The sequence below is a fragment of the Asparagus officinalis genome, chromosome 1 (genome assembly GCF_001876935.1).
Source record: "Asparagus officinalis chromosome 1, Aspof.V1, whole genome shotgun sequence".
Lineage (NCBI taxonomy): Eukaryota > Viridiplantae > Streptophyta > Magnoliopsida > Asparagales > Asparagaceae > Asparagus > Asparagus officinalis.
Window position 1 is genome coordinate 1833177 of NC_033794.1, and position 25338 is coordinate 1858514.

The 25338-nt window shown below is 34.1% G+C and overlaps 1 protein-coding gene and 1 long non-coding RNA gene across 2 annotated transcripts in view; both read left to right on the forward strand.

The window, feature by feature from the left end:
• On the forward strand, window positions 7-14791 carry LOC109845750. The gene is made up of 3 exons (XR_002248459.1): window positions 7-547; window positions 6863-6916; window positions 14390-14791. It is a non-coding gene; the product is annotated as an uncharacterized LOC109845750 (long non-coding RNA).
• LOC109845757 (heptahelical transmembrane protein ADIPOR1-like) overlaps window positions 22757-25338 on the forward strand; it is a 3362-nt gene continuing 780 nt past the window's right edge. The window contains 4 exon segments of the mRNA XM_020415029.1: window positions 22757-23128; window positions 23228-23320; window positions 24472-24529; window positions 25305-25338. The exon segment at window positions 25305-25338 is cut by the window's right edge and continues 5 nt beyond it. Coding sequence (XP_020270618.1) covers window positions 22884-23128; window positions 23228-23320; window positions 24472-24529; window positions 25305-25338 — 430 coding nt within the window. The 5' untranslated portion in view covers window positions 22757-22883.

A 25338-nucleotide genomic window follows, 5' to 3' on the forward strand; every position in this document is an offset into this window, starting at 1 on the left:
GTCGCCGCCGCTCTCCGTCCCCACCTCCGATGCTCCGCCTCTCGTGGTTCCGTCCTTATCAACCCCATAACGACGCCATCAATTCCAATCTCTGGCGCTAAGATCCAGCTCCCTCCGGTGCCAATCAATTCCAATACTTTCTGATGTGCAAGGAAACTAGATGCAAGTACAGGCGTGCTTATTCGGTGGGATTTGATAAGGAGCCATTGCTTATTAAGGAGATTTTTGAGTACGACAAGAATAACTGCAGAGAAACTACTAGGCTTGAGCTGTTTAGAGCGGATCTCTGGCTGAAAGATGTGGGTGAAGGTGGAGAGCATCGGTGATCGAGTGCTTGTGATTTCTGAGGGTTGGTCTGTTTCATTGTTGGCAGCTAGAGGAAACCGTATTTACTTTCCTTCAGAGTCATGCTACTTGTTGGAGGGTGTTTGATTTAGGTAGTACATCGGTGATGACAGACATGCCATTTCCGAGGTAATACCTTGCGGATTGAGTATTGTTTTGAGGAACTATTCATGCCCCGCTGATGTTAGTCTTTGGATTCGAGGTGCACGTCCTTTCCTGTTGGTTAAAGCTTACGTTCTTTAAATTCAAAGTTATATAAATTATATGCGCATTTAACACAAATTTTCAGCTTATGTTAGTCATTGGATGCAGTGTTGCTTAGTGCCATCCTGGTTTCAGTTTTAATTGTTATTCTTTTTAGTTGGTGAGCTAGTCAAGGTGAAGATACGTAGTTGCCACAACAGTCATGGTTAAAAGTAGAATAAGCGCGATGCTGTTTCAAATGCTGTCACGCATTTCTAGATTGAACCAGCTCATGCTTCATTTTTTGTGGTTGTAGCTACTGCAATTATGTGATGCCTATTATGTTCATGTTTCAGTTGCTTATTCAAATCACTTTTATTTGACACCTAAATGATCTCCTAGATTGAGCATCTGAAAACTTCACACAATTTATTGAGCATTAAGAATATGCTAGTTTTTATTGTACCCTAGTTATACCTGTAAATGATATCAATACACCAAGCATTTACTAAGAATGTTGTTTGGTGACATCCAACATGGTGTTTGCCATAAATAAATCCAAACTATTCCTGCAAATAATGTTAAATCATCAAAATCACATATATATGAATATATATGTACGTGTATGTGTGTGTATATATGTATGTGTGTATGTGTGCGCGTGTGCGTACATGCGTGCGTACGTACGTACATACGTAAGTATGTTTGTATGTATGTGTGTATGCATGCGTGCATGTACATAGGTATTTACATATGTATGTATGTATGTATGTATGTGTGTATGCGTGCATGCATGCATGTATGTATATGTTCATGTATGTGTGTGTGCGTGTGTATGTATGCGTGCGTGGGTGTGTGCATGTGTTTATGTGTATGCGCGTGCGCACACACACATACTTATGTATGTATACACATTACACACATACATATATAATTTGATGCTATAATACATATGGTGATAAGATCTCTCTATGATTTTCTTTTCGAGACCCTCATTTTACTCCTTTAAGTGGAATCTGATATTGTAATGGTGTATAATGATTGATTACTCTAACTAAATTGGCTTAGAGAAAGATCCTTAAGAATGTTATTTTGCTTATGGTCAGTTACATTTCATTGTTCTTTTGCTTCATGTTGATCAATTCTATTTGCTTGTTTTGCATGCCATTATGGTGCTAATATTTAGAATGTTAATTCTTATTTTTTTGTGTCTTTCATTACTTGGCATTGTCTTTTAGGGTAGACTACATTGCATGTCCTAATTCTTGGTGGGATCTTTGAGATAGATCTTGCTGTAAATATGGACATAAAGCGATTGATGGGTTTTAGGTTGGCCTTTTGTGAGTGTCTAAGGCCAACAAAGGACCATCTTACACGATCGTATATATCATGTGTATCCGTCAAGATATTGAAAATTTTAATACTTTATATGATGATTAAGCTACTCACTAGTGATGGCCAACATAGTTATCTTGTTATAATGGTGTTTTTGGACATTGTTTTCTTAGCTTTGATTCTCCGATACAGAAAGTTCAATGAAAGTCTCTTCTTCAGTCTTAAGTATTACTAGTCTATTTCAGTCATCTTTCCAAGCATTCGAGTTCATTCCTTTTTGAAAAGCGCTTCTCTTTTAAACTATAATTGGATTCACTATATTTTTCTTTATTGTAGCCACCTATTGTACATAATAGATTTTAGGATTGCTCACTTAGGGTATCCTTTTTCTCTTTCAATTAAAAAACAATTTTGGTATTTTTGTCTACTTGTCATTGGATCATGACGAACGAAAGCGAGCAAATATCGTAGGTTATAGCCCATAAAATCGTGAATTTTGAATATGCTTAGTTAATTGCTATTGTATCGAAATGAACAAAATGGACTAAAATTGTGGGTTGTAACGATGGAAATTAACAAAAATCATAAAGTTTGAAGTACACATACTTGTCATTGGATCCAAAAAGTCATGGGGCCCATAATATTGCAAAGTTTGACAAATTTTGACATGCACATACTTATTTGTCATTGGGTTGAATATCGATAATTGACTAAAGTCGTGGGTTAGCCCACAAAAATCACAATTTTTTATGAAAGAAAATTTAATTGTCATTGGGTCGATGCTAACAAAAATAGACTAAAATCATGGGTTTTAAACCCATGAAAATTGCGAATTTTTATGTACGCGTGATTAATTGCCATTAGGTTAAAATGGACGAAAATGAGAAGATATCATCAAGTGTTTTAAATGTCGGTCGACATGTCAGATATGTCGGCCGACATATCGGATTGAGGGCTCGAGCGACACAAGTCGGGCATTTTTAAGTCGTATGTCGGTTTTCAGGAGAGTCGGATATGTCAGCGCCATATCGGGCATATCGGCTGATTTTTCAGCTTTGAAAAATCGGTTGATATGCCCTTTTTTTGGTTTAAGGCTATTTTTTCTTATTAGGTTTGGTTTAGTGATGAAAACTCAAACCCACTTGACCCGTTCTGATGTTAAGGGTCTCTTTACGAATTCGATAGAAAGAAACAACAAAAAAAGCTAGGGCTGCAGCCGTCTTCATCTTCTTCATCTCTCGCTCTCTTGCTTTCGTTCTCCTCACATCATTGACGCTGCCTTCTCGCGGCATCGAAATCCACCCATCGCCGTCTTCTCTCTCTTCCCTACGCCATCAGAAGCTAAAGTTCCAGCTTTCCTCAGCTTCAGCCGCCTATTTATGTGAGTCCCTGACTTTTCTTTATCTCATTCTCTCTCTCCCCTAGCATGTTTTAGTTTTATGACAAGTATAGGTTCATAGGGTATATTTGAGAATAACACGAAGTTGATGGTAGTTCAGTACTTCAGTAACGTTATTTGAAATTTTTTGGTAGTTTTGTACAACATTAATAAAATTCTTGATATTTATTCCATGGTCCGATTTGAAATTTGTGATAATTTTTTAACAAAGTTTAGAGTTTTCGTAAAATCCTTGGAGTTCATGATTGTTTAGTGAAATTTACTCGGCATGCGTACAAGGAATTTGACAGAAAAATTTAACCAATTTACTATCTCAGACTGTTAACTGATACCAAAGGAACAGATGCTTGAACTGCAAACTCATGCACTGTGTAACAGCTATATTTCATATCAACAAATAAATCACATTATGCACAATAAACATCATGCTACTAGCCTACTACTAATAAACTTGAAAGAAAACTAATTACTTTTTAGTGTAATTGATTTGAATATGCAATTGATTTAAATATGTAAATATAATTGGTTATCTAAATCCATATTTGTTGTCTTGTTAATTATTGTAGAATCATGTCGTCCGAAGGACAAGGATCTACTAGATCGTCAACACCACCAAAAACGGGCGGTAAAGATCCATGTTAGCTATATGGGGAGAGAGTTGGTTCCGATACAAAGTTAACTTCAAATATTGCACTCAAATTTTCAATGGTGGGATTAGCCGATTTAAAGAACACCTAGTCGGAAAGAGGGGAAATTGCGCGCCGTGTGTGAAAGTTCCCGATGATGTTAAGGTAAAAGTTTTCGAAATTATAGATAGTGCCAAGAAGAGTAAGGATGAGAAGGAGATGAAAATGCATAACTTGTTGAGTGAGGTGCATATTGGGGAGGGTGAGAAGGAGCATAACTCAATCTCATTGAGTAGTTAAAGAAGCTCGTCATCCTACTACAAGGTAATTGGACCAATAGACTCCTTGGCCGCTCGTTCTCCCGAGACGATTGCCCAAATAGTAGCAAAGGGGAAACAATTGACGGTGGACTCCAAGTTTAAAAAGAAGAAAAGGGAGGATGTAATGCAATACATCCCCAAATGGTTCTATGAAGCTGGTATTCCAATTCATACCGCCACACTTCTCTTTTCATCAAATTTTACAAGCTATTGGTTTGTTTGGAAGTCATTTACAAGCTCCATCGATGTATGAACTGAGTGAGACATATTTGCAAAAAGAAGTGGCAAAAGAAATTGTTGAAAACTTTAAAAGGACTTGTGTTGTCAATGGTTGCTCGTTAATGACCGATGCATGGAGTGATCAGAAGTCTAGAAGCATCATGAACATAGTTGTACATTCTACTGGAAGAGCTTGTTTTTTGTCTTCACATGATGCATTGGCCGATAAGCACGATGCCCAGTATATCTGTGACTTTATAGACAAGGCTATTGAATAGATACGGAGGCAAATGTGGTGCAGATAGTCACTGATGCAACTTCAAACAATATGATGGCTTCTAAGTTGTTGGTCGAGAAGAGGCCAAATATATTTTGGACGACTTGTACTGCACATACAGTGAACTTGATGTTGTTTGATATAGCTAAGATAAAACTCATTCGTAATGTTATTTTAATGAGGATGAGTGTATCAATGTTCTTATATAATCACACCAAGCCTCTTCAATTATTTAGGGAGTTCACTAAGGGTGATCTTGTGAGATCAGGGGTTACGAGGTTTGCTACGACGTTCCTTTCTCTACAGTCATTAAGAGATCATAAGAAAGAGATGAGGCGGGGTTACGAGGTTTGCTACGACGTTCCTTTCTCTACAGTCATTAAGAGATCATAAGAAAGAGATGAGGCAAATGTTTATCTCTGACCAATGTACAGTCATTAAGAGATCATAAGAAAGAGATGAGGCAAATGTTTATCTCTGACCAATGGACAGATTGTAACCTTTCAAGAACATCGGTGGGCAAAAAGGTATACTTTAATTGTATTCATTTTATTCATTTGATCATTTATATTTCATTGATTGGATTTTTTTATAAGTTTTAGGTTGCGGAGATAATTGCTAGCAACAAGTTTTGGGATAATATAGACTTTGCCCTCAAAGTATTCACTCGCGGAGATAATTGCTAGCAACAAGTTTTGGGATAATATAGACTTTGCCCTCAAAGTATTCACTCCTCTAGTGAAGGTTCTTCGAAGAGCGGAAGTTTTGGGATAATATAGACTTTGCCCTCAAAGTATTCACTCCTCTAGTGAAGGTTCTTCGAAGAGCGGATGGTGATAAAATCGGTTCGATGGGATTTATATACGGGGACATGTTGGTGGCTATGGAGGAGTTGAAAGTGGCCATTGGGGATGATGAGAAGAAGTACAATCACATATTGAAAATGATTGAGCCGAGATTTGAGAAGAATTTTAGTGAAACGCTACATAAAGCGAGCTACTTTTTGAATCCTTTACTATTACCCGGCTTACACAGACATTGAAGGTGATGGAAGCTTCATGAAAGCCATAGTTGAGTGTATGCATAGACTCTATCCCGTTGACCATGCGACTTTCACAAAGATTGGAGATCAAATATCTAATTATCAAGAACGTCTAGGGTCATTTGGGGATCAATTTGCGAGGCGAGGAGCTACTAAGGGTGATTGTCCGAGTAAATTTATGTTCTCATTCAAATTAATTCATTGACCTCTTTTTGAATTTATAAGTTACTAAATTTTTTCAATTATGAATTGACTAGTTATTTGGTGGAGGCTTTATGGAAACGATACTCCCGATTTAAGGAAGATGTCAATGAAGATTTTGGGCTTGACAACTAGCTCATCGGCTTGTGAAAAAAATTGGAGTACATTTGAGATAGTAATATTATTTCTTAAATTTTAATCGTCTTGTAGGCTTGTATTGTAGTATTTGATGATTAGTTTTTTATGCTAATTCATGATTTTATTTTTTAGATTCATACGAAGAAGAGGAATAGGCTAACTCATAAAAAACTTCATGACTTAGTCTTTGTCAAGTTTAATGCAAAGTTGAAGAATACGCATGCCGTTATAGATAAAGATCCTTTAACCGCCTACGATGATGAGGAAAGGGTCTCCGAATGATGGTTGTGTGAGGAGGGGAATAATAGTAGTGATGAAGTATTCCTGGGAGTGTTTGACTTTTAGGCAAGTTGGAGATATTTCGGGAGTTAATCCAAGGAAGAGAAAGAGTGGAAGGTTGCAAATGTATAAAAGAAAGAAGAAGTCGGGATCATCTTCATCGAAAGGAAAGGAGCCGATGGAAGATGATGAGGAAGAAGAGATGGATGTGTTATTCACGGATTCGAATGAGGATGATGATCTTACTTTTGATCACGATGAAGATTGATTCTAGACTTCTAGTTATCTTAGCTTTTATGTTATTATGGATTTGCTCTTGAATGTTAAACAATTATAAACTATTTGTTGCTTTAAAAACTTGTTTGTTATGATTTGCTTATGTTTGATATGAATCATATGAGTTGCAATCTTCATTCTATATGTTATATCTTATATGTTACTTGCTTTATTCTTTATATGCTATTCTATGTTTACTAACAATGTTTTCTTATTTTGTAGGTTAAGCACCCGAATGGTTTCAAGATGCAATCGAGAATTAAATTTCTACAATCGGTTAGTGACCCTAAACATCATATATTATTTATTTTTTTATATGTTTAGTCTAGAGAATTTATAAAGTATACTTATAATGAATTTTAAAATGCTTAGATTACATTTAGGACATGATATTATACATATGCGTACCACTAGATATGACAATTCGATAATTAGTCCATGTCCCTCGATATATCGCCGATTTTCGCTATCCAACATGGATTTCAGCCGTCTGACATGAACCCGACATCCGACATTTAAAACCTTGTTTATTACTTGGTTTTGCATTTTAGGATAAGACTCATTTTATTATTTTTGGTGGGCTAAGTAAGATTGTAAATAAGGACATATATCAATTGATTTGTTTTAGGCTGGCCTTTTATGAGTGTCTAAGGTTACAAAGGACCGTTATCCACGGCAACTTGTATATATCATGTGGATCCATCAATTATTTTAAAACTTAATTGTCATTGGTATAAATTAATGAAAATAGACTAAAATTATTAAGTTGTCACTCACGAAAAATGGCGTATTATTTGGTATGGATGATTAATTATTAGTCGAAACAAACAGAAATTAGCAAATATTGTGTTATAGCCCATCAAATCACGAAAGTTAAAATATGCTTAATTAATCGCTATTGGGCGAAGAGAAACAAACATGGACGAAAATCACAGGATTGTAGGTTATGACAAACGAAATTAACAAAAATCATGAATTTTGAAATACGAGTACTTATTTGTCATTGTGCGCAAATGAATAATATTAATAAGAATCATGGGCAATAGCCTATAATATCCGCAAATATTGAGAATCGTGAGTGATAGCCCATGAAGATCACAAATTTTAAAGTACGCATAATTAATTGCTATTGGGTCAAAATAAATGAAAATTTAGAAAAATTTATGATTTTTGTAGAAATAATCATCTGACTCGTATGAACAATAGTTGACAAAAATCATAGGTTATATAACCTATGAAAAGCACAAATATTGAAGTTCACATAGTTGCTATTGTGACGAAACAAACAAAAATGGAAAAAAGAAATCATGGGCTAACTCATAAAATGATAAATTTTTAAATAGTCATACTTATTCATTAGGTTGAAAAATGAAATTTGACAAAAGTTGTATGTTAGCCTATGAAATCTTGATTTTTTATGACAGAAAACTTAATTGCCTTTAGGTCGAGCTTAATGGAAATAAACTAAAATATTTGATTATAACCTATGAAAAACAAGAATTTTTTAGTATGAATAATTAACTGCCATTGGAATGAAATGAACGAAAATGAGCAAATATCGTGGGTTATAGCTTGTTAAATTGTGAATTATGATGCTTAGTTAATTTCCATTGGATTGAAAGGAAAAAAAATGGACAAAAATAATGAATGTTGAAGACATTCACTTATTAGTCACTCAGCTAAAACGAATGAAATCAACAAGATAAATAAATAAATATGGGTTATAGCCTATAAAAATCCTAAATTTTGAAGTACGACTACTAGTTTGTGATTGGGATGAAGAGTGAAATTAATAAAAAAATGTGGTGCCCATGAATATTACCATTTTTGTGAAAGAATTTAATTGTCATTGAGTCAAAATTAATGAAAATATACTAAAATCGTGGGTTATAACCCACATAAATCGCGAAGTTTTTGGTACGTTTGAATGATTTCTATTGTGTCAAAACAAAAAATGGAAAGAAATGGAGTGTTATAGCCAGTGAAAATCACGAATTTGTCATTGGGTCAAATGTAGAAATATTCACATGAATCACGGGTTTTTCCCATGAATATCGCGAATATTGAAGTTCACTTAATTATTCTACTGTGACAAAATGATTAAAATTAGACAAAATTCATGGAATATAACCCATGAAGATGACGATTTTTTAAGCAAGCATATACTAATTCACCATTAGGTCGAAGAAAGAAAATTGACAAATATTGTGGGTCATAGGCTATAAAAATTGTGATTTTCTATGGAAGAACTAATTGTTCTTGGGTAAATATTAAGGAAAATAAACTAAAATTGTGATTTATACCCATGAAAAATCATGAATTTTTCAGTACGCTTGATTAATTGCTTTTGGGTAAACAAACAAAATACATAAAAGTCAAGGATTATAATTAATGACGTGAATATTGAAGTACACATACTTATTTGTCACTGGATTGAAATTAACAAAAATTGGAGAAAATCATTTGTTATAGGCTATGAAATTTGCGAATTTTAAAACTCATGGATTATAGCCTATGAAAATCGTGAATTTTAAAATACGCATAGTTTGTTGTCGTTGGGTCAAAATGAATTTTGAAGTACACATACTTATTCAATGAATATCCAATGAATATCCGATGAATATCCCTAATATTAAAGTTTGCACAATTAATTTCTATTGTGACAAAATGAACGAAAAGGGGAAAATTCATAGACCATAACCCATGAAAATGATAAAATTTTAAGTAGGCATACTTATTTGCCATTAAGGGTAAAGAGCAAAAATTGACAATCGTGGATTAGAACACATGAAAATCTTGATTTTTTATATAGAAAATTTAATAGTCATTTGGTCGAATTTAACTAAAATAGGCTTAAATCATGGGTCACAACCCATGAAATCGTGAACTTTTTGGTATAAATGATTAAATTGTCATTAGGTTGAAATGAACGGAACTGAGCATATAAATCACGTAATTTGAAGTGCTCTTAGTTAATTATGATTAGATCGAAATACACAAACATGGACACAAATCACGAGATATAACAAACAAAGTCACTGAATATCTCGAATTTTGAAGACTTATACTTGTCATTGGGTCAAAACAAACAAATTTGTGTATTATCTTACAGCCTATAAAAATCTCGAATTTTGAAGTATACATACTTATTTGTTATGGGGACGAACAAAAATTCATGAAAATCGAGGTGCCCATGAAAATTGTGATACTTTATGAAAGAAATTTTTATTGTCATTGCGTCAGAACTTATGAAAATAGACTAAAAATATGGTTATAACCCATGAAAATCGTAAAACTATTTGGTATGCTTGATTAATTAACATTGGGTTAAAATGAACAAAATCATGGGTTATAATTAAGTTGTGACTTGTAGCCTATGAACTTCTTAAATTTTGAAAGTCATATATAATGAACCATGAAATTTTTTAATTTTAAAATACACATAATTAATTATGATTGGTTCAAGATGAGCAAATTCATGAAAATCATGGGTTATCACATGAATATCACAAATATTGAAGTTCACACAAGTAATTTGTTTTGTGACAGAACAAACAAAAAAGGACAGTTTATGGACAATGACCATGAAAATGACGAATTTTTACGTGGGCATGCTAATTTCATTAGATTGAAGAACGAAAATTGACAAAAGCTGTGGGTTATATATAGCCCATAAAAATCTCGAGATCTTATAAAAGAAAATTACTTGTCTTTGTGTCGAAATTAACAAAAATAGATTAAAATCATGGGCATAGCCTATGACAATCGAGAAATTTTTTTACGAAAGATTAGTTCTCATTTGAGCCAAAGGAACAAAAATGAGCAATTATTGTGGGTTATTGCTCATTAAATCGTGAATTTTGAAATATGCTTAATTTATTGCCATTAGGTCGAAAGGAACACAAAAAAAAAAAGAATTGTGGGTAATAACGAATGAAATTAACAAAAATTGTGGGTTTTCTTATAGCCCATAAAAATCTCGAATTTTAAAATAGGCATATTTATTTGTCATTAGGACAACGACAAGAATTGAGAAAAGTCGTGGTGCCCATGAAAATTGTGATACTCTATGAATTTTTTTTAATTGTCATTGGGTCAAAACTAATGAAAGTAGACTAAAATCTTGTGATATAACTTATAACCCCATGAATGTCTTGAATTTTTTTAATACACTTGATTTCTTACTATTTGGTCAAAATCATATATTGTGGTTTATGACCAATAAAAATTGTGAATTTTAATGTAAACATATATATTTGTCATCAGGTCAAAACAAACAAAAATGTGCAAATTTATGGACTATAGCCCATGAAAATGATGAAAATTTAAGTAGTCAATACTTGTCATTAGGTTGAAGAATGAAAATTGATAAAAATTGTGGGTTATAGCCCGTAAAAGATCTCTTGACGTATACATACTTTGTCATTGGGATGAAGAATGAAATTTGACAAGAATCGGGGTGCCTATGAAAACTGTGTTTTTTATGAAAGAAATTTAATTGTCATTGCGTCAAAAATAGCGAAAGTAGACTACAATCTTGGGTTATAACCCATGAAAATTGCGAAATTTTTTGTACGCTTGATTAGTTGTCATTAGGTCAAAAATAAACAAAAAAGGATAAAATTCGTAGGTTATTACTAATAAAAATCATAAATTTTGAAGTACACATATTATTAGTTATGGACTGAAACTAACGAAAATTGACAAAAATCGTAGATTACGGCATATGAAATTCATGAAATTTGAAAATCGTGAGTAATAGTTCATGAAAATCGCGCATTTAGGTGCGTGCGCCCAAGTAATTGCTATTATTTTGAAACAGACAAAAATCATGGGTTTTGGGCTACAAAAATCGTGAATTTTTAAGTTACACCCACTTATTTGTCGTTGGGTTGAAGAAAGAAAATTGACAAAATTTGTAGGTTATATCCCATCATAATTGCAAATTTGAAGGAACAAACTTCATAGACTTTGGGTCAAAGTGAACGTAAATCGACACAAATTGTGTGCTATAGCCCATGAAATTGCAAATTACTAAAAATTGTAGGTAATAGCTAACAAAATCTTGAATTTTAAAATATGCATAATTAATTGTCGTGGGGTTAAGACCGATGAAAATTTATAAAAATAATTGGTTATAGTCGATGAAAATCATGATTTTTGAAGTACGTATAATTACTTGCATTGAGATAAAATGAATAAAAATTGCTAAAATCGTGGGTTATAAAATCTTTTTTCTGAAAAATGGGTTATAAAACATTAAATTCACAAATTTTGAGGTAGTCATAATTAGTTGCCAATGAATTGAATGAACAATAATGGATAAAAAATTGAAAAGATACCCTATGAAAGTCGCAAATTTTGAGGTAGTCATAATTAGTTAATTACCATTTAAATCTACAAAAATTATGGGTATAAACAATGAAAATTATGAATTTTGAAGTACGCATACTTTTTGCTATTGGGTTGGAACGAGAGAAAATTGATAAATCATTGGTTATAGCCCATGAAATTCATAACCCTTGAAAATTGCGACTTTTGAAGTACGCATAGTTATCTTGCTATTTGTAAAAATAAAAATTGACAAAAACTATAGGTTATAACCAGTGAAAATATTGTTTTTTTATTTATCAAATACAAGTTAACTGGTATTGGACCGTAACTAATGTAAATAAACTAAAATTGTGAATATAACCCAGGAAAACGTGAATTTATGGTAACTTTGTTTAATTGTCATTTGTTTCAAATAAACAAAAATGAGCATGTATCAAAGGTTGCATACTAAATCGAAAATTTTAAAATATGCTTAGTTAATTGTCATTGGTTCGAAATGAACAAAAATGAAAAAATGACCCTGTGAGTTATAGCCCATGAAAATCGTGGCTTTTTATGAAAGTAAATGTTATTGCATTTGGATCAAAACTAATGAATATAGACTAAAATGGTGGGCCTTTTTTATAATAAAACAAAGGACAAATTTTTAAAAAAGCCTCTTTGCTGCAAAATCAACCATTTTCTTTTGAAAATGGTCGGTTTTGCTCATTAAATGTTCAAATGGTTGGTTTTGCTTAATAAATTTAAAAAAGAGGCTTTTTTAAAAATTTGTCCTAAAACAAAATAAACGGTTATAACCCATGAAAATAGCGAGGTTTTTGGTATGCATGGTTAGTTGTCATTGAGTTGAGAAAGGGACGAAAATGAGCAAATATCACGGGTTTACTAGTGAAAATTGTGAATTTTAAAGTACACACTGCACATACTTATTTGTCACTTGATCAAAATTAATGAAAAAATTATTGGTTTTAGTCCATAAAATTCGTGAATTTTGAAAACCATGAGTGATATATTCCATGAAATTCACAAAGTAGTTATAATTAACTGTCATGGGGTCCAATGAATATTAAAGGATAAAATCTTGGGTTATAGCATATGAAAATCACATGCTGAAGTTTGCACAATTAAGTGCTGTTGGGACAAAATGAACAAAAATGGACAAAAATTCTGGATTATAGTTCATGAAAATCGAGAATTTTGAAGTATGCATAGTTATTTGCTATTAGGTTGAAGAATAAAAATTGACAAAAATTATGGGTTATAACCCATAAAAATATCGATTTCTTATGAAAGAAATTGTGATTGTCATTGGGTCAAAACCAACGCAAATAGACTAAAATCATGGGGTATAAACCATGAAAATGGTGAATTTTGTGCTACGCATGAGTAAGTATCATTGGCTCGAAACATATGAAAATAAGCAAATATCGTGGGACATATAATTGTGAATTTTGAAATATACTTAGCTAATTGTGAGTGGGTCGAAACAAACAAAAACGGACAATAAAGTAAGAAATTAATAAAATTTGTGAATTTTGAAGTACACATACTTACTTGTATAGTGGGACAAAAAGAATGAAATTAACAAAAATCGTGAGTTATAGTCCATAAAAAAGTGCGCATACTTATTTGTCATTGGGTCGAAGATTTAAATCTGGCAAAAATCGTTGATAGTCCATGAAAATCGCAGTTAAATCACAGTTTTTTATGAAAGAAAATTTGTTAGGTATTTTACTTTTAAGAATAAAACCGCATTGCATGTCCTAATTCTTGGCGGGATCTGTAAAGTAGATCTTTCTATAAATATGAACATAAATCAATTAATGGGGTTTATGCTAGCCTTCTATGAGTGTCTAAGGCCAACAAAGGACCATCATACACGGATCTCTTGTATGTATCATGTGGATCCATCAATTACTTGGAAACTTTTAATACATGATATGATGATTAGACAATTCGCAAGTAATATAACTAACCTAGTTATCTTGTTTCGACCATTATTTTTTGCTATTGTTTTTTAAGCTTTGATTCTCCAGTACGGAAAGTTCAATCAGAGGCTCTCCTTCAATTCAAGTCTTCCTATTCTATTTTAGGATTACTAATTGAGGATACCCCTTTCTTTTAATTTGAAATGATTTTGCATGTGATTTACAATGTCCTAAAACATGTAGTACAACTAATGACTGGCTTTATTGTCCAACAAAATTATGAAGTAGAACAATTGTTCTTTAGGGATCTTTGGCTTGTTTTTGTTCAATTCATTGTCCTGCTTATTACAATGTCATCTCATATTTCAAATCTGTAAATGTTGCCTTATTTCTTTTCATCCTTATTTTCCCCCGTCATTTTGTCCTGTAAGTACCAGAAATGTCTAAAATATTTCAATTTGACACCTTAATTATGGATGTCTTGTAGATAAACAGTGAAGGGGTCGCAAAGAAGGAAGAGAGGGAGAGAGAGATGGAGAGAGAGAGAGAGCCCATCTGGTCCCTGTATTGAACTGGCATTCTCTTTCGGTTTGGGGTTTAACTCCATTGTTTCATGTTTAAAAAATATGCATGTGGTTCTACATCTGTATATATATTTAAAGAAATAACATTGGGAACTTTTATGGCTCAGCAAATGGGGAGAACGAGACAGGAAGTTTTTCCACATTAATTACATTGATCAGAATGTTTATTTGTGTTTGGTATATATTGTATCAATATTTATTTTATGTTTGATTATATGTATGTGTATGATATTGTTATCTGAGTTGAGTTATTATAGCATCCAAGATACATATAATATATATTCGAATTTAATAGTTGGATTGAATTCTGCATTGTTGGATGTGATACAATTCATGTGCTGTGTCTCGAGCCAAAATTATCTATGGTTTCACCATGTTTCTGATCATGTAAAAATTGTTGGGTTGTATGAATGTTCTAAGGTGTTGATGTTGACGAGCTAAGTAAGGTACGTGATTAAAACACGTTGAAATTATTTGAGGCTTTATTGCTAGATAGTTTATTTGATTTGTTTTAGTTGGCATCCAATATGACATATTTTTAATTTGGAAATCCCAACTTTATTGTTCACATCATAGTAGCCTAAATAAACTCTTGTTATGTGATACGAGAGCATATTACCTTTATGGCTTCTTTGTATGATGTTTCAGTGGATGAGTTGCGTCTTTATTTTCTCGAATAGCTCCTCTCGAATGGTTTTCAATTTGTGTGGTTTGGTTCGCATCTGATGCGTGTTTTGGGACTTAATTGACGTTGCTATTAACCTTGTTTTTTTATTTATTTATAAATAAATCTTCATAGATTTCAACTTTCACTCAAGATCTGACGGGTAAGAACAATTTTTCACTTCAGCCCCATTTAATTTTTTAATTATTGAAATCGATCTTTTTTTTACCAAAACCGACCCGATTTCTTGATTAGCAGCTTAATCACCTTCCTAATTAGTCGGGGTTGGCAACCCCGACTATTTAGGAGGGTGTTAAACCCTAATTAGAAACCTTAAACCCTAAAAATTAATGTCCTAAATAGTCGGGGTTGGTAACCCCGACTAATTAGGAAGGTGATTAAGCTGCTAATCACGAAATCGGATCGGTTTTGGTAAATAAAAAAAAGGGGTCGATTTCAATAATAAAAAATTAGAATGGGGCTGAAGTGAAAAATTGTTCGACGGGTAACTTTAGAAATACAACAGGTTGGTAGAGACTCTATGCATCCTAAGTTGTAGATCCTCTACAATTTCACCAACTAATCTCTTCATTGAGGGGATCTTACGAAAGATATTAATCATTTGAATTATACAAAAAGTTTTTAATTCTGGAACCCTCTAAGGCAAACCAATAGAAATTAGCCCAACTAATTAAGGGTCTGTTTGATTGAGTGTAAGTAACATGAAGTAACCTAGCTGAAGTAAAGGGAGTAGAAACTACTTTTGCGACTTCCGATAAAAAAAAATGTTTGTTTCTCTTGATATGTTACTTTCACTATTTTCTTAAATGATAATGTAGTGCCTATGTGATACGCTTACTTTCTAATCTTTTTCCATTTGTGAAAAACTCGGAAGTACCCTGAAAGCAACTAAAATCTTCATCAATTTGGGAATAAAATATGGTTCTTTATTATATGGAGAATTTTCACGCTAAAGGAGAGTGCTTCCTTCGGCATAGGAGCAACAATGGGAGCTTTAGTCTCCTTGAAGACTTTGCGGATCTTACGCATAGCTTGGGGCTAAGGGATCCGAAGGAGAGTAACTCCTCATACTTGGCTTGATCGAACTCGATGATCAGAGTTTCAACAGTCGTTCCAGCGAGCTTGATGTCGGATTGCGCCACCACTTCTTCCTCGGTGAAAAAGGTAGTCCCCAGCGGAGTCGCCATCTTTTGTTTGTGGAAAATTTGTAATAAGAAAATGAAATGATTGAATTTGATTTATTCTTTCGAACTGCTTAGAAAAAGAATGTTTACAACTCTCTCAATCTCTAACTGATTACAATATATATTTTCGGATTACAAAAGAGAAAAGAATTAATGCGAATTCTCTCCTTTGTTTAAGTCTGGGTTTTTCACAGTGGCGATGGAGTGCCTCCCTCGAATGCTCGTGTCGAGTTTGCTCTCCGTTGACGATCCGAACAACTCTTTAGAACATTTAACTTGTGTGACAAGTTTGAAGAGAACTCTCGACGAGTTGAAAACTCAGAGCGAGTTTAAACTCTTGAAAAAGAGTTGCTTTGAACCGAAAATCGGTTAATAAGCCAAGGATGAAAGCTCCAAGAACTCTCTGTTGCCGAGGATAGGGGTGAGCACGGTTCGGTTCGGGTCGGTTTTTACCAAAATTTGAACAACCGAACCGAACCACCTATAATTCAAAACCGAACCGAACCGTGGCAAATTGGTTCGGTGCGGTTCGGTTCGGTTTGTTTGGTTCTAACTTTCATCAAGTATAACAATCAAATGCACAAATATTGCTTGTCCCAAGAGATAATTTGTATATATTTGTTTTCATATGCGCCCAAATGCAAATCATTTGAGCCACGGCTAAGATACTTAAGCGTCGTGCACACTTGAATCAACAACTAACCCAATGGACAACATACACAGAAGTGCTAAATTGAGTGATTAAATGGGGAAAATCCAACTCAAAGGGCACTAACATACTCCAACAAGAAGCGCCCATTCCACCTACTTCATGTTCGATTCAAAGACAACAACAGAGAAAATTGAAGAAAAATTAATACTACGTACCTTGAGAGTAAGGGCCGGGGTCTTGGAAGAAGAGAGAGAGCGAGAGAGAGGGATTGAGGCCGAGCGAAATGGGAAATTGGGAATGAGTAGCGGCGGCTGAGATTTGGGAATGAGAGGAAATGAAGTTAGGGTTGAGGGTTTGGGATGGGTCGGGTAAACGCGAACGGGTTTGAAAGTTTTGAGAATATATTCGGTCGGTTCGGGTCGGGTCGGTTTGAAAAGTTGTCAACCCGACCTGAACCGCCTTACTCTTAAAACCGCTTTTTTCGGGTCGGTTCGGGTCGGTTCGGTCGGTTTTTTCGGTTTGAACCGAACCATGCTCAGCCCTAGCCGAGGATGCTCCAAGATGATCTGCTCAAGAGATTGCCGATCTCTCATTCTGCGATCTTTTTGATGCAAAAAGCCGATCGCCCCCTTTATGATTTTATGTCAGAAGCCGCTCAATGGTCTCCGATCTTGATCTGCCCAAAAAAAGATCATCCTTAACTCTTCTGAATTTTGAGGTATTTATAGGGGATTAAGGGGTGTAACCGCCCCCTTAATTCGCTCCTAAGTGGGGTTGTAATCCCCTCAAATCATGGGAAACAGTTTTAAAACCGTTCAGCTCGTGTTTGAATAAGTCAAACGCCAAAAATAGCATTCTAGACCTAAACTCTGTGTTTTAGAACTGAAACGTAAAGTTAGGCATATTTTGGCGGCTGAGAACGCACAGGTCGCTCTGCATTTTGAGTCTGAGACGCAAGAATGAACTCTGTGTTTGGATCTGGAACGCAGAGTTAGGTTTTGCGTTTTGGGCTGAAAACGTAACAATGAAGTCCGCGTTTGGATGTTGCAACGCAGGGAGGACCTCTGCATTTTGATGTTGAAACGCAGGTCTGACCTCTGCGTTTTGATGTGAAGAGACTATCAATTTGTGGTATCTTTTGCTAGAGCGTTGCAAAGATCATCATCTTGTAATCTTCTTCTTGGCTCCTTGAAAATATGAGAGCCGTCAGATTGTAACTCCCGGTGTTGATTGTGAATGTTGTTGATTAGAGTTTTCATCAGTTGTTGCGAATGTCATCATATTGTAGCCTTCATCGATCTACGTAAAAGTCTTCAAATTATAACCTTCTGAAAGTCGTCAGATTGTAACTTTCAGCATCGGTGTTTGATGAGGGATCAGCTATCTGCAGTGATTTTTAGACAACCTACATTTCTATATCATCTATTATGAAACCATGACTGGTATCGACATGCACATCCAGTACTTCATCTTCAATACAGCCTTCCCCGTGATAGGACCAATATTTATATAATTACAAACTCTATTTGACAATAGATAGTATACTAATAAATTTTAAACTATTTAAAACGGTATACATACATACATACCTCATCCTTAAACATGATGTATATGTACTTGTCAGTATCTTTTTTGTTAGGGTTAATTCCACATAATCATCCTGAACTTTGAGTGCTACATATCACATACACCCCCCCCCAACCCCAACCCCAACCCCAACCCCAACTCCAACCCAACTCTCCAACTATGTAGGTGTCTCACAATACCTCAAGTTAAAAAATGAATTTGGAGTATGCTTAATTGCATTTGTGGACTTCTGGATGGATATTTGAATTTAATGATTACATGTTGGAATTCTTACGAAGGTCTTCTTGGGTGAAATCTTACGATAAGCATCACATTTAACTGTAGCAGGAGCACTTACATACAATGTAGCATTTAAGTTGGGCTAATTGAGTTAGTTTGAAACTTATTAAGGTATGGAGACTAATTAGCACACTCTAGCGGCTGTCATAGGAATGTTTCTATCACATTAAGAATATAGTAGTGCTTACATCCAACTTTATATAATTCGTATATTTTTATTTCTTGAAAATTTTGACAGCACCTACCCGTTGATCTCCATGTACACTGTGCGGATGTTCTTATGCCTATTGACAATAGACCAAAACGCAGAACAACATACGCTTATTGTACACTGAGAACAACGAGTACGTGCTGCCAAAATTTTTAAGAAATAAAAACATACAAAGTATACAAAGTTAGATGTAAGCACTACTATATTCCTAACCCATCCGAAAAGGATAGATCCAATAATTACAAATTTCTATACCAATTCTTTCCTATTATAATATAAAGTGAACGATCATTTTTGGGTAGAAAACTTTATCTCCTACCCAAATTTGACTCGTTTATCTTATATTATAACCTCAAAGAATTGAATGTAATTATTGGACAGGAGTTTAGGAATAACGTTATATTTTTTTCACCTAAATTGGATATATAACATATTATTATACAATATTGCGTTATATATTACACTATTTTTTGAAAATATTTTCTTTCATAAATCACACATTTTCAAATCACAAACCTATATAAGCACATTAGTATAATTAAATTTAGGGTCATATTTATGGTTAGAAATGATTAATACATTTATTTAAATTATGGTAAAATCAAGGTTAGTATTAAAAGTTTCGTTTAATTAGGGCAAAAATGTATTTAATTTAGGGTTTATAATTGATTATAAGTGTTGATGAAATAGGGAAATAATTATGGATTAGATAATATTAGCAGCTGTATTTTTTTATCACAAACTGTATGACAAAAATAAGAAAACTTTACAATATCACCCTCCCATATACTTATGATCCTGAAAGTATAGGCACCACAAGGTAATCATTTAGTAGCGGAGTTTGAGGTCATGATGCGATTGCTAATTACATTTGTTTAAACTAACCACAAGGTAATCATTCAGTAGCCGTAGCCGGAGGTTAATTAGAGTTTTGCATTTGACTAATTCAAACAAAAAAGAATAATAAATCATAAGGATTTGCTAAAAAACTAAACTTTATCATGAAAATACTTTACATAGGCGGCTGCAATCAACGAGCGGCGGCAGTCGACGAGTAGATCTGGATCGTGGGCGGCGATGACAGGGGTCGATGACCAGATCTGGACCACGAGCGCCGCGCGACGGTCGAAGAGTGTTGAGCGCGGTGATCAACGGGCTCAGGAGGGCGTTGAGAGCGCTTTGTGAGCGAGGGTGGGACGCAGAGTGCAGGCGGGAGGGGGGAGCTCGAGCTGAGAGCGGGGTGGGGTGCGAGATGCGGGACCGTTGGGGGGACGACTGCAACCAACAGGGGCTCGGGGGTGGCGGGCACGGGGTGGGGGGCCGCCAGCAAGCGGGGAATTATTGGGTTTTCAGGTTGGGTAAGAGGGTTGTACGGGTTTGGGTGGGGGTGGGGGGGGCAGCTAGGGTTTTATTGGTTTAAAATTTTTTTTAACAAGGGCAGGCATCCTAGACGGAATTTCCATCTAGGATGTTAGCCCCATTTTTTTTAAAAAAATTAAAAATAAAACCGTCTACTTTGCTATTGTAGACGGAAAATTTCGTCTACGTTGTTGTATCCTAAACAGAATATTCTAGACGGAAATTTTCCATCTAGTTTAATCACAAACTAGACAGAAAAAATTATGTCTAGAATTTTCCGTCTAGGATGTGAGATTTTCTACTAGTGACAAGGTGTCACAAAGAACTTTTACCCAAGGATTCCCTCCCACTCTGACTAGAAGAGATAGCCCATCAGGTGTTTATACATGATATTTTGAACTCCAGCCTCTCGCTGTTTGCTGAACCTCCATTCTCTTTCTGTTTCAGGTTTTACTTTTTCAACTCCAATTTCCATGTTTGGCATGTGATTCTGCCTCTATTTATGCATCTAAAGATTAGAGCAATGGAAACTTTTTGTGAATGTCAAAGCTATCCACAATTAATACATCATCTAAATGATTACTTGTGTTTGGTTTACGTTATATCGATGTTTAGTTTATGTTTGGTTTTATTTATGTGTGTGGTATTGTTATCTGCCTTGAGTGAGACTATTATTGATAGGATCCAAGATAAAGATACTACAGATTCAAATTTAATGTTTGGATCTCTAATCAAAAATCTGCAAGTTCGATGTGATGTAATTCATGTGGTCTATCTTGGAACAAAATTATTTATGGTTTCAGCTTGTTTCTAATCATGAATCATGGAGTAATTAAAAAATGTTCGCTTCTATGAAAGTTCTAAGGCGTTAATGTTGACGAGATAAGAATGTGAATACATGGTTAAAACACGCTGAAATTATTCGAGGTTTTATTTCAAGATAGTTGATTTGGTGTAGTTTGCTTTTAATTTGGCAACCCAAGTTATAGTGTTAACATCTTTGTAGCCTAATAAAACTCTTGTTATCTGATACGAGCCTATTATTTTTGTGGATTCTTAGTATGATGTTGCAGTGGATGAGTCGTGTCTTGATTTTCTCTATCAACCAGTTAATTAATGACTGAATACAGATAAAAAATTCCGCTGCTTAATTAGTTGGCATGAGTAAATTATATGTGCCCACAACTATCTATCGGCATTGAAAATACTTGGAGACGTTGAGTTGTTCTCTTTTAAGATAAAAAGCATGCGATACGATTAATCGTATTTTAAGAGAATTAGATTTGGATTTGGATCAGATCCTGACATCAATAACTGGATGCTGATAAACTGTGTGGGGTTTGGCCATCTACATCATCGCTTCCATTACCAGTAAATAATTGTGATTACTCTTAAATGAATTTATATTCTCTTGAATAAATTTTACTTACTTTTTGAAACTATTTGCTGTCCCAATTAGTATCACAAGGATTCATTTATGTAATTATGAGAGCAGGGTTCAGTCTGCATCAACTATATATATTTGTAACTGGACACGTTCACACAAATCTTCTGAAATTAGTTGAACTTTCCCCAACTATATATACCACCAGAGGTCGAAGGTGACCAACCTCAGTTGTTCTGACTCGGTACGTCGGTGAAAAATTGAGGGGGAAACCTCCATTTTTATGCTCATTAACTGTTTGATCCAGAATTCTAACCCATTACTTATTCATAATAACCAAATAAAACCTTTAGCTAGATAGGCAATTGATCGATAACTATGATTAACGGATAAATTAGTTAGTCAAAAGAGGAGCTAACTATTTCGCTGATTCAGTGATAATTCAGATGCATGCATATAGATCCTATCAAAATAGCCACATGATCAGCAGACTACTTTATTAATTAAGTCATAAAAAAGCAGTGGAAATCTCTAAATCGTCTTTTATTTTCCTTTATAAGGCTCAAAATTAACAGCTTCTGTTTCACTAATTAACATGCTGATATAATATAAGTTGCATTCTTATATAAATATACTTCAATCTTCCCCTGGGAACTTTTCTCACAAGAAAAAAAAAAACATGTTACCAACGTAACCAACCCTTTGTTATCTTTCTATTAACAAACAACATATATATATATAAAAAATTACTCACCACCGTAAAACACACCAAAAAAACATAGCACCGTCTGCTCGTGCAACTCATGTGACAAAAAGGAGGTGGCTACATTAATAAATGTTACAGATGGGAAGTTGTCCAGTTATCAGTAGCTACAATTAAATGAACCTAAATTGACCTACCAACAACAACTCCTCCTCTCAATTTCTTCTCCCTTTTAATCAATCTCCACCTCTACTAAGGACTCACGTCTCTCCTTTTCTCTCTCCCTCATCCTTATGACACCTCAAAATTAGCTAGAGAGAGAGAGAGAGAGAGAGAGAGAGAGAGAGAGAGCAATGGAGATGAAGCCAGATGAGAAGCAACAAGCCAGCAGAGAGAAGAAGAGGAAGAGCTCGAAGAAGAAGAACAAGAGCAAGAAGAGAGTCGACGAGAGAGAGTACAAATTAGTGTCGTACGAGGAGTTGCCTGAGTATATGAAGGAAAATGAGTACATAAGAGGTTACTATAGATCAGAGTGGCCACTCTCACATGCATTTTTTAGCCTGTTCTCTTGGCACAATGAGACTATTAATATTTGGACGTTAGTATATTTATTTATTTATTTTTTGCTATGTTTCTAATTGGTTTTTTTAATTTCTCTAATTGTTGTGTTTGATTTTTTTTTTTTAATTTTTTTTAGGCATCTTGTGGGGTTCCTTGTGTTCTTAGGATTCACAATGGTTCATTTGGGTCGTGTGCCTCAAGTGGCTGGTCTGATTGGAAATTTCCCTTGGTGAGTTACTTTGCTTAATTATTTCAGTCAAACTTCTTGGGAATATTAAGCTAATCTTCAAACTTCAGTAAAATATATTTTCGGGGATTTACAAAATTCGTGGGGTGTTATCTGCAGTGGTTTTTCTTAATTTACCGTTATTAGAATTTGGAAGTAATTAAGATTGGGAATCTCAGCTCTCTTAATTTTCTTTAATGCGATAATTGTGTTGGAACTCTCAAGTTTTGATCGTATGGTGAACTATATACTCGATCTACTTCTTCTCAAAGAAAGCGGTTGGCAGAGTTCAGTCTCAAAATATTTGCAAATTTAATTTGTTCTAATTAAAAAAACAACTTTACTAGGATAGTTCGAATTTTCCAAGGTAATAAAATCATGGGATCTTTTAAATTAATTAGCCTCCCAGCTTAGATTCATTTTCGAAAAAAAACCCCACTAAAATCATATGATTTTCGACAAGTCCCTCAAATTATGTAAGTCATTTGAAATTAATTTTACATCCTCTAGCTTGTTAAAGTTTGATATTTTTGAAGGGCTGCAGTAACAATGTAATTAGTGTTTCCGCTGATATAACAATTACGGTAGGCTTGTGCACGTTTAATTTCCTTGACTATGAAAAAACTTAATTTATTATCTTTTCTAGAGAAAAGGAATTTATTAGTTATATATAAAGGTGTAGTTGAAGTTTCTTCATCTTGTAAATTTTTATTCTATTTTAATCCAAATTCACTCCTATATATGGCTGCAATCAACTGTCAGAAGATTTTAGAAGAATCACTACACGTGAAACTTTAAACGAACTATCAGTGTATATATCAAACTAATATAATTCTTATCAGTTATTCATAAATGGGCTTTATATTACGACGAAATAACTCCATGTTTGAATTTTGTTAGGAGAAGTAGAAGGAAGTTGATGTTGTTCCGATACCATGAAGTCGTCTAAGCTGTTGAACTATAATTTTTGTTTCAACCTTATATTATTTTTTTATTATTAATTACCATATGCAGCAAACTATTACTACAAAGTGACACCATAAATGAGATGAAGTCCAAAGGTCTAAGTAGGGTATCCTTTTCTTCTCCTAATTTTCTTCTCTTTAATAATGAATTTCATTTTTATATTGGTAATTTCCCTTTGTTGAGTGCAGGTCCATTTCATCGATCGCAGTGGAAAATGTATCTTGCAATCAAGCCAATTTTTTTAGCGTAAGTCATTGTTCTTTCAACCTTTTTCATGTATACAAGTTTAAGTAAATAAGAAAAGTCTAATTATAATATTATTCAAAATGTGTTATGATCAAGTTGTTCATAAATCACAAGTAACTTGCCACTTTTGACTTGGTCAAGCATGTATCTTTTGTTGGTTTGTCCTTAATTGTTTCAAAAGTTTAAGCTGTAACATTTATTGTGTCTACACTCATCAACAATACAGTTAGTTGAGCGAACTGACACTTTCTATCTAAAAGTAAATCTTGTTCATAAAATTAAATTTTCATGTACGTATTGAATGAGTAATTATTTGATGCAAACCGGTAAACAATTAGGCATTAGATGTATGCATGTCATGGGGGAAAAAATAACTAGATTAGCTTCAAGAGAAGTAAAAGTATTAATCTTTCTTCTTTTCTTCTTTGATTAGACGAGATGATGATGAGCTACTTTCATGTTTAAAATTGTGCAATAGTTGTTACATTTTTAATGGATAAAATTCACAAAACCCTCCGGTTTTGGCGGTTTTTACTTAACCCCCAAAAGTTAGAAAATTTCACTTAATCTAGCTACAATAAGTATTATATCAGAAAACCCTCAAAACTAACATTATTACTTCTAACGTGTCGCGTGCATACCCTTACTTAAAAGTTCATCAATTTTAAGCAGTAGATGAAAATATCTGAAGTCTTGAGGAAATATTTCATGCATGTTTCATGAATTCTGTAATTGCCCTCATAATATATTTGTTATCGAACAAACGCAACAACAGGTAGAATCGCCTCTGATAAAGCTCGACAGCCCCT